Source organism: Bubalus kerabau, chromosome 1, assembly GCF_029407905.1.
Source record: "Bubalus kerabau isolate K-KA32 ecotype Philippines breed swamp buffalo chromosome 1, PCC_UOA_SB_1v2, whole genome shotgun sequence".
Classification (NCBI taxonomy): Eukaryota; Metazoa; Chordata; class Mammalia; order Artiodactyla; family Bovidae; genus Bubalus; species Bubalus kerabau.
This window is the reverse complement of record NC_073624.1, coordinates 127,180,621-127,191,189: the sequence shown is the minus strand read 5'-3', so window position 1 is coordinate 127,191,189 and position 10,569 is coordinate 127,180,621. Positions and strand designations below refer to the sequence as shown.

General features: G+C 38.5%; 1 protein-coding gene across 1 annotated transcript; it reads left to right on the top strand.

The window, feature by feature from the left end:
• Window positions 1-1,684: 1,684 nt before the first annotated feature.
• On the top strand, window positions 1,685-2,641 carry LOC129641802 (40S ribosomal protein S16-like). The gene has a single exon (XM_055566408.1). The coding sequence runs from the start codon at window positions 1,753-1,755 to the stop codon at window positions 2,191-2,193; it is 441 nt and encodes a 146-aa protein (XP_055422383.1). The 5' UTR covers window positions 1,685-1,752; the 3' UTR covers window positions 2,194-2,641.
• The last annotated feature ends 7,928 nt before the right edge of the window (window positions 2,642-10,569 follow it).

Below are 10,569 nucleotides of genomic sequence, written 5' to 3'. Positions count from 1 at the left end.
TTTAGTTTTGTTTTCAAGTTTGTGCTTTAGTTTTGTTCTTAACTGGTAAATATAACTTTTGATTTCCTTTGTTCACCAGGTCAATCTACTGTATTTTATTTTTGTTGGGCTGTTTTGACTTTGCTCATAGGTGTATATGTATAAATGTATATTCTATTATTTTCATTATTATTTGCCTGATTTTGTAACTGCCATTTGTCTGGGGTTCATCTTTGGTTTCTCATTGGATATTTGTTTTAATCTCACTAATGCCATAACAAGACACTTGTGGAATCTTCATTCCTGACCAGAGATCAAGCCCTGAGCCTTTGGAGTGGGAGCACTGACTCCAGAACCCTAGACTACCAGAGAACTAACCCTAGAAAGTGTCAAATAGTGAGAACTCAGACAAAGGAAACCACTAGAATACAAGACTCAGGATCACCCAACCACCAGTAGCACTCTGTGCAGGATGCCTCATCTAAACAACAAACAAAACAAAAATACAGACCCAGTCATCAGCAGACAGGATTACCACCTCACTCAACCTTGCCCATCAGAGGAAGAACAAACAAAAACTCAGCACAAATCTCACCCTATATAAAACTTACACAAACCACTGGACCAACCTTAGGAGGGCAGAAACCAAAAGGAAGGAAGAATTTAACCTTGAAGCCTGGGAAAAGGAGACCTCAAAGACAATAAGTTAAAAAAAAATAATGAAAAGGCAGAGAAATACTACACAAATGAAAGAACAAACTAGAAACACAGAAGTCCAAAAAAATAAAGTGGAAATAGACAAACTACCTGAAAAAGAATTCAGAATAATGATAGTAAAGATGACCAAAAACCTTGAAAACAAAATGGAGAAAATGCAAGAATCAATTAACAAAGACCTAGAAGAATTAAAGAATAAACATATAGAGACAAACAACAAATTACTGAAATTAAAAATACTCTAGAAGGAATCAATAGCACAATATCTGAAGCAGAAGAATGAATCAGTGAGCTGGAAGATAAAATGGTGGAAATAACTTCTGAAGAGCAGAATAAAGTAAAAAGAATCAAAAGAACTGAGGATACTCTCAGGGACCTCTAGGACAATATCAAATTCACCAACATTCGAATTATAGGGGTCCCAGATGAAGAATAGAAAAAGAAAGGGTATGAGAAAATTTTTGAAGAGATTATAGTTGAAAATTCCCCCAACTTGAAAAAGGAAATAGTCAATCAAGTCCAAGAGGCACAGAGTCCCATACAGGATAAACCCAAGGAGAAACATGCCAAGACACATACTAATCAAACTAACAAAGACTAAACACAAAGAAAGAATATTAAAAGCAGCAAGGGAGAAGCAACAAGTAACATACAAGGGAAACCCAATATGCTTAACAGCTGATCTTTCAGCAGAAACTCTGCAGCCCAGAAGGTAATGGCAGGATATATTTAAACTACTGGAAGGGCCAAAATCTACAACCAAGATTACTACACCTGGCAAGGATCTCATTCAAAATTGATGAAGAAATAAAAAGTTTTCAGACAAGCGAAAGTTAAAAGAATTCAGTACCACCAAAGCAGCTTTACAACAAAAGTTAAAGGGACTTATATAGTCAATAAATACAAGAGAAGAAAAAAGATCTACAAAATCAACCCCAAACAATTAAGAAAATGGCAATAGGAACATATATATCAATAATTACCTTAAATGTAAATGGATTGCCTTTTCCGGTTGCGGCGCCGCGCGGTGAGGATCTCGTCTCTGCGCCTTCAGCCATGCCGTCCAAGGGCCCTCTGCAGTCGGTGCAAGTCTTCCGACGCAAGAAGACGGCCAAGGCCGTGGCGCACTGCAAACGAGGTAACGGCCTCATCAAGGTGAACGGACGACCCCTGGAGATGATCGAACCGCGCACGCTGCAGTACAAGCTACTGGAACCTCTTCTGCTCCCGGGCAAGGAGCGATTTGCTGGTGTGGACATCCGCGTCCGAGTGAAGGGTGGTGGTCACATAGCCCAGATTTACGCCATCCGCCAGTCCATCTCCAAAGCCTTGGTGGCCTATTACCAGAAATATGTGGATGAGGCTTCCAAGAAGGAGATCAAAGACATCCTCATCCAGTACGACCGGACCCTGCTGGTAGCTGATCCCTGTTGCTGTGAATCCAAGAAGTTTGGAGGTCCTGGTGCCCGTGCCTGCTACCAGAAATCCTACCGATAAGCCCATCATGAAGACCAGGGTTTCCCTTTACAGCACCTTTATAATAAATGTTGTGGGATTTAAGGTTTCAGGAACTATAATAAAAAATGTAAATGGATTAAATGCTCCAACCAAAAGACACAGACTGGCTAAATGGATACAAAAACAAGACCTATATATATGCTGTCTACAAGAAACCCACTTCAGACATAAAGACACATATAGACTGAAAGTGAGAGGATGGAAAAATGTAATCCATGCAAATGGGAAGCAAAAGAAAGCTGGAGTAGCAATCCTCATATCAGACAAAATAGACCTTAAAATAAAGATTACAAGAGATAAGGAAGGACACTAACAATTAGACCTTAAAATAAAGATTACAAGAGATAAGGAAGGACACTAGTAAAAAACAAGGACACTAACAAAGCTGGAGTAGCAATCCTCATATCAGACAAAATAGACCTTAAAATAAAGATTACAAGAGATAAGAAAGACATAACAATTGTAAATATCTATGCACCCCACATAGGAGCGCATCAATACATAAGTCAAACACAGACATAAAAGGAGAAACTGACAGTAACACAATAATAGTGAGAGAGTCATTTCCTAGGCAGGTTGATAAGAAGTCTAGGGGTCCCCAAGGAAAGAGGGATCTGGAATTCTCAAGGAGGAAGAAAGGACAAACTTTTTTCCATCTACCTTCCTTGAAAGTGAAAAGTGAAAGTGAAGTCCGTCAGTCGTGTCCAACTCTTAGCGACCCCTTGGACTGCAGCCTACCAGGCTCCTCCATCCATGGGATTTTCCAGGCAAGAGTACTGGAGTGGGGTGCCATTGCCTTCTCCAAAGAATACTGGAGTGGGTTGCCATTCCCTTCTCCAGGAGATCTTCCCGACCCAGGGATTGGACCCAGGTCTCCCGCATTATAGGCAGACGCTTTACCGTCTGAGCCACCAGGGAAGTTCTACCCTCCTTAGGATTATATAACAATAATGTATCCTGCCTGAGGACAGTCTTTGGATTAAACCTTCTGGCTAATCCTGTTATCTTAAAATGTAAATTATGGGAGTAGGTCTGGTGAGGTCTTTACAACCTCCAGACATTCTTTTGATTCATTGGAGAGTATGTAACTCCACTGCTAACACTAGCAAGGGGGTACTCTTTCTACCCCCCTTCTAATGCCTATGTCAGAAGCTTTCTCTATCTCCTTTATACTTTAATAAAACTTTATTGCACAAAGCTCTGAGTGATCAAGCCTTGTCTCTGGCCTTGGATTGAATTCTTCTCCTCTGGAGGCCAAGAATCCCAGCATCTTTTCTGTGGTTCAGCAACAACCTTTCAATAGTAGGAGACTTGAACACCCCTACAGATAATCAAAACAGAAAATTGATAAGGAAACACAAGTCTTAAATGATACATTAGATGAGATGGATCTCATTGATATTTTCAGGACATTCCATCCAAATGCAGAAGAATACACCTTCTTCTCAAGTGTACATGGAACATTCTTCAGGACAGACCATATCTTGGGTCATAAATAAAGCCTCAGTAAGTTTAAGAAAATTGAAATCATATCAAGCATCTTCTCTGACCACAACGCTATGAGACTAGATATCAATTACAAGAAAAAAAAAAATGTAAGAAATACAGACACATGGAGATTAAACAACACCTTTCTAAATAACTAACAGGTTACTGAAGAAATCAAAACGGAAATAAAAAAATTTCTAGAAACAAATGACAATCAAAACATGACAACTTAAAAACCTATGGGATGCAGTAAAAGCAGTTCTAAGAGGGAAGTTTATATCAATACAATCCTACCTCAAGAAACAAGGAAAACATTGAATAGACAACCTAACTTTACACCTAAAGCAAGTGGAAAAAGAAGAACCACCCCCCTCCCCCATAATAAGTAGAAGGAAAGAAATCATAAAAAACCAGTGCAGAAATAAATGAAAAAGAAATGAAAGAAACAATAGCAAAGATTAATAAAACTAGAAGCTGGTTCTTTGAGAAGATAAACAAAATTGACAAACCTTTATCCAGACTCATCAAGAAAAAAAGAGACAAGAATCAAATCAACAAAATTAGAAATGAAAAAAGAGAGATTACAATGGACAATGCCAAAATACAAAGGATTATAAGAAACTGTTATGAACAACTATATGGCAATAAAATGGATAACCTGGAAGAAATGGATAGATTCTTAGAAAAGTTCAATCTTCCAATACTGAACCAGGAAGAAATAGAAATTATGAACAACCCGTTTACAAGCACTGAAATTGAAGCTGTGATCAAAAGTCTCCCAAAAAACAAAAGATCAGGACCAGAATGCTTCACAGGAGAATTGTATCAAACATTTAGAGAAGAGCTAATGCCTATCCTTCTAAAACTTTTTCAAAAAATTGCAGAGGAAGGAGTACTTCCAACCTCATTCTATGAGGCCACCATCACCCTAATACCAAAACCAGACAAAGACAACACAAAAAAAGAAAATGACAGGCCAATATCACTGATGAACATAGATGCAAAAATCCTCAACAAAATTTTAGCACACAGAATTCAGCAACACATCAAAAATCTCATACACCATGATCAAGTTGGGTTTATTCCAGGTATGCAAGGATTCTTCAGTATACACAAATCAATCAATGTGATACACCATATTAACAAACTGAAAGATAAAAGCCATATGATCATCTCAATAGATGCAGAAAAGGCCTTTGACAAAATTCAGCACCCATTTATAAGTAAAGCTCTTCAAAAAATGGGCATAGAAGGAACCTACCTCAACATAGTAAAGGCCATATATGACAAGCCTACAGCAAACATTATTCTCAATTGTGAAAAACAATGCATTTCCCCTAAGATCAGGAGCAAGACAAGGGTGTTCACTTTCACCACTATTATTCAACATCGTTCTGGAAATTCTAGCTACAGCAATCAGAAAAGGAAAAGAAATAAAATGAATCCAGATCAGAAAAGAAGCTCTCACTGTTTTCAGATGACATGATTCTGTACATAGAAAACCCTAAAGATGGTATCAAAAAATTACTAGCGCTAATCAGTGAATTTAGCAAAATTGCAGGATACAAAATCAGTACACAGAAATCACTTGCATTTGTATATGCTAACAATGAAAAATCAGAAAGAGAAATAAAGGAATCAATTCCATTCACCTTTGCAACAAGAAGAATTAAATGTCTAGGAATAAACTGACCTAAGGAGACAAACTGTCACCCTGCTTATTTAACTTATATGCAGAGTACATCATGAGAAACGCTGGGCTGGAAGAAGCACAAGCTGGAATCAAGATTTCCAGAAGAAATATCAATAACCTCAGATATGCAGATGATACCACCCTTATGGCAGAAAGTGAAAGAAAGAAAGTAAAGTCGCTCAGTCGTGTCTGACTCTTTGCGACCCCATGGACTGTAGCCTACCAGGCTTCTCAGTCCATGGGATTTTCCAGACAATAGTAATGGAGTGGATTGCCATTTCCTTCTCCAGGGGATCTTCCCAACCCAGGGCTCGTACCCAGGTCTCCCACATGGTAGACAGATGCTTAACCATCTGAACCACCAGGGAAGAGGAACTAAAAAGCCTCTTGATGAAAGTGAAAGAGGACAGTGAAAAGATTGGCTTAAAGGTCAACATTCAGAAAACTAAGATCATGGCATCTGGTCCCATCACTTCATGGGAAATAGATGGGGAAACAGTGGAAACAGTGGCAGACTTTATTTTGGGGGGCTCCAAAATCACTGCAGATGGTGATTGCAGCCATGAAATTAAAATGTGCTTACGCCTTGGAAGGAAAGTTATGACCAACCTGGATAGCATATTAAAAAGCAGAGACATTACTTTGCCAACAAAGGTCCGTCTAGTCAGGGCTATGGCTTTTCCAGTAGTCATGTATGGATGTGAGAGTTGGACTGTGAAGAAAGCTGAGCGCTGAAGGATTGATGCTTTTGAACTGTGATGTTGGAGAAGACTCTTGAGAGTCCCTTGGACTGCAAGGAGATCCAACCAGTCCATTCTGAAGGAGATCAGCCCTGGGATTTCTTTGGAAGGAATGATGCTAAAGCTGAAACTCCAGTACTTTGGCCACCTCATGCAAAGAGTTGACTCATTGGAAAAGACTCTGATGCTGGGAGGGATTGTGGGCAGGAGGAGAAGGGGACGACAGAGGATGAGATGTCTGGATGGCATCACTGACTCGATGGATGTGAGTCTGAGTGAACTCCAGGAGCTGGTGATGGACAGGGAGGCCTGGTGTGCATGGGGTTGCAAAGAGTCAGACATGACTGAGCAACTGAACTGAACTGAACTGAACTGAAGGAGACAAAAGAACTGTACACAGAAAATTGTAAAACACTGATGAAAGAAATCAAAGGCAACATAAATGGGTGGACAGATATTCCATGTTCCTGGGTAGGAAGAATCAATATTGTGAAAATGACATTACTACCAAATGCAATCTACAGATTCAGTGCAATCCCTATCAAATTACCAATGGCATTTTTCACAGAACTAGAACAAAAAATTTCACAATTCATAGGGAAACACAAAAGGCTTCTGAATAGCCAAAGCAGTCTTGAGAAAGATGAATGGAGCTGGAGAAATCAACCTTCCTGACTTCAGATTATACTACAAAGCTACAGTCATCAAGACAGTATGATACCGGCACAAAAACACAACTATAGACCAATGGAACAAGATAGAAAGCCCAGAAATAAACCCGTGCACTTATGGGTACCTTATTTTTGACAAAGGAGGAAAGAATATACAATGCGGCAAACACAGCCTCTTCAATAAATGGTGGTGGGAAAACTTGACTGGTACATGTAAAAGAATGAAATTAGAATGCTTCCTAACACCAAACACAAAGATAAACTCAAAATGGATTAAAGACCTAAATGTAAGACCAGAAACTATAAAACTTTTAGAGGAAAACATAGGCAGAACACTAGATGACATAAATCAAAGCAAGATCCTCATCACTCATTATCAGAGAAATGCAAATCAAAACCACAATGAGGTGCCATTTCATGCCAGTCAGAATGGCTGCAATCCAAAGGTCTACAAGCAATAAATGCTGGAAAGGGTGTGGAGAAAAGGGAACCCTCTTACACTGTTGGTGGGAATGCAAACTAGGTCAGCCACTATGGAGAACAGTGTGGAGATTCCTTAAAAAACTGGAAATAGAACTGCCTTATGATCCAGCAATCCCACTGCTGGGCATACACACCAAGGAAACCAGAAATGAAAGAGACACGTGTACCCCAATGTTCATCACAGCACTGTTTATAATAGCCAGGACATGGAAGCAACCTAGATGTCCATCAGCAGATGAATGGATCAGAAAGCTGTGGTACATATACACAATGGAGTATTACTTAGCCATTAAAAAGAATACATTTGAATCAGTTCTAATGAGGTGGATGAAACTGGAGCCTATTATACAGAGTGAGGTAAGCCAGAAACAAAAACACCAATACAGTATACTAACGCATATATATGGAATTTAGAAAGATGGTAACAATAACCCTGTGTACGAGACAGCAAAAGAGACACAGATGTATAGAACAGTCTTTTGGACTCTGTGGGAGAGGGAGGGGGTGGGATGATTTGGGAGAATGGCATTGAAACAGGTATAATATCATATAAGAAATGAATCACCAGTCCAGGTTCGATGTAGGATACAGGATGCTTGGGGCTGGTGCACTGGTATGACCCAAATGGATGGTACAGGGAGGGAGGTGGGAAGGGGGTTCAGAATGGGGAGCATGTGTACACCCGTGGCGGATTCATGTTGATGTATGGCAAAACCAATACAATATTGTAAAGTAATTAGCCTCCAATTAAAATAAATAAATTAAAAAAAAAAGATCCTCTATGACTCACCTCCTCAAGTAACAGAAATAAAAACAGAAGTAAACAAGTGGGACCTGATTAAACTTAAAAGCTTTTGCACAGCAAAGGAAACTACAAGCAAGGTGAAAAGACAACCCTCAGAATGGAGAAAATAATAGTAACTGAAACAACTGACAAAGGATTAATTTCCAAAATATATAAGCAACTGATACAACTCAATGTCAGAAAAGCAAACAACCCAATCAAAAAGTGAGAAAAAGACCTAAACAGACATTTCTCCAAAGAAGACATACAGATGTCTACAAGCACATGAACAGATGCTCAACATTGCTTATTACTAGAGAAAATCAAACCAAAACTACAATGAGATGTCACCTCACACTGGTCAGAAGGGCTCTCATCAAAAAGTCTACAAACAATAAATTCTGGAGAGGGTCTGGAGAAAAGGGAATGCTCTTGCACTATTGGTGGGAATGTAAATTGGTAAAGCCACTATGGGAGATGGTATGGAGATTCCTTAAAAAGCTAGGAATAAAAGCACCATATGACCCAGCAATCCCACTCCTAGGGATATACCCTGAGGAAACCAAAATTTAAAAAGACACATATAAAGAGACACGTGTACCCCAATGTTCACTGCAGCACTGTTTATAATAGCCAGGACATGGAAGCAACCTAGATGCCCATCAGCAGATGAATGGATAAGAAAGCTGTGGTACATATACACAATGGAGTATTACTCAGCCATTAAAAAGAATACATTTGAATCAGTTCTAATGAGGTGGATGAAACTGGAGCCTATTATACAGAGTGAGATAAGCCAGAAACAAAAACACCAATACAGTATACTAACGCATATATATGGAATTTAGAAAGATGGTAACGATAACCCTGTATGCGAGACAGCAAAAGAGACACTGATGTATAGAACAGTCTTTTGGACTCTGTGGGAGAGGGAGGGGGTGGGATGATTTGGGAGAATGGCATTGAAATATGTATAATATCATATATGAAATGAGTCGCCAGTCTAGGTTCGATGCACAATACTGGATGATTGGGGCTGGTGCACTGGGATGACCCAGAGGGATGATGTGGGGAGGGACGAGGGAGGAGGGTTCAGGATGGGGAACACATGTATACCTGTGGCAGATTCATTTTGATATGTGGCAAAACCAATACAATATTGTAAAGTTAAATAAAATAAAATAAAATAAAAAAAGACACATATATCCCATTGTTCATTGCAGCACTATTTACAATAGCTGGAACATGGAAACAACCTAGATGTCCATCTACAGATGAATGGATAAAGAAGTTGTGGTACATATGCACAATGGAATATTACTCAGCCATAAAAATGAATGCATTTGAGTCAGTTCCCATGAGGTGGATGAACCTGGAACCTATTATACAGAATGAAGTGAGTCAGAAAGAAAAAGATAAATATATTCTAACACAGGTATACAGAATCTAGAAGAATAGTACTGAAGAACTTCATTACAGGGCAGCAATGGAGAAACAGATATAGAGAATAGATTTATGGACAGGGAAGAGGGGAGGAGAGGGTGAGATGTATGGAAAGAGTAACATGGAAACTTACATTACCATATGCAAAATAGATAGCCAATGGGAATTTGTTGTATGGCTCAGGAAACTCAAACAGGGGCTCTGTATCAACCTAGAGGGGTGGGGTGGGGAGGGAGACAGAAGGGAGGTTCAAAAGGGAGGGGATATATGTATACCTATGGCTGATTCATGTTGAGGTTTGACAGAAAACAACAAAACTCTGTAAAGCAAGTATCCTTCAATAAAAAAATAAATTAAAAAGAAAAAAATACTATGTCATTGAGGTTTACCAAACATCTAAAGGAAAAAAAAAAAAAAACAACTAAAATCAGTGTACACGAATTTTTCTATACAGTACAAAATTAGAAAACTTTGCCATCATTTTATTAGGCTAGAATAAGCTAGATTCCAAAACCTGCCAAAAATATACTAATAAGTAAAATTCTGTAAAAAAAACAACATAATTTTAATAAGATAAATTATTAAAAGAATAGATGATAGCTTCAAACTATTCTATAGATGTATAATACAGGAGAGTTAACTTCTTTAATTCCAAGAATAAAAGTTATTTGACTTTTATACCAAGTTATCAAATAAGTGATCAAAATTGATTTTAAAATGAAGGCAAATTGGTACACCACTATTAAGAACAGCATGGAAGTTCTTTGAAAACTAAATATATATATATATATATATATATATATATATATATATAAATATAATCCAGCAATCCCACTTCTGGGCATATATCCAGGGAAAACCATAATTTGCAAAGATACTTGCACCCCAATGTTCACCGCAGCACTATTTACAATCACAAAGACACGGAAGCAACCTAGCTATCCATCAGTGTATGAAGGGATAAAGATGTGGTAAATATGTACAATGGAATACTGCTCAGCCATAAAAAGAATGAAAGAGTTGTCATCTGAGTGAAGCGATTCAGACAGAGAA

What these genes read in the sequence shown, in the direction of transcription:
- LOC129641802 (XM_055566408.1), top strand. Translation starts at nt 1,753, where the DNA reads ATGCCGTCCAAGGGCCCTCTGCAGTCGGTGCAAGTCTTCCGACGCAAG.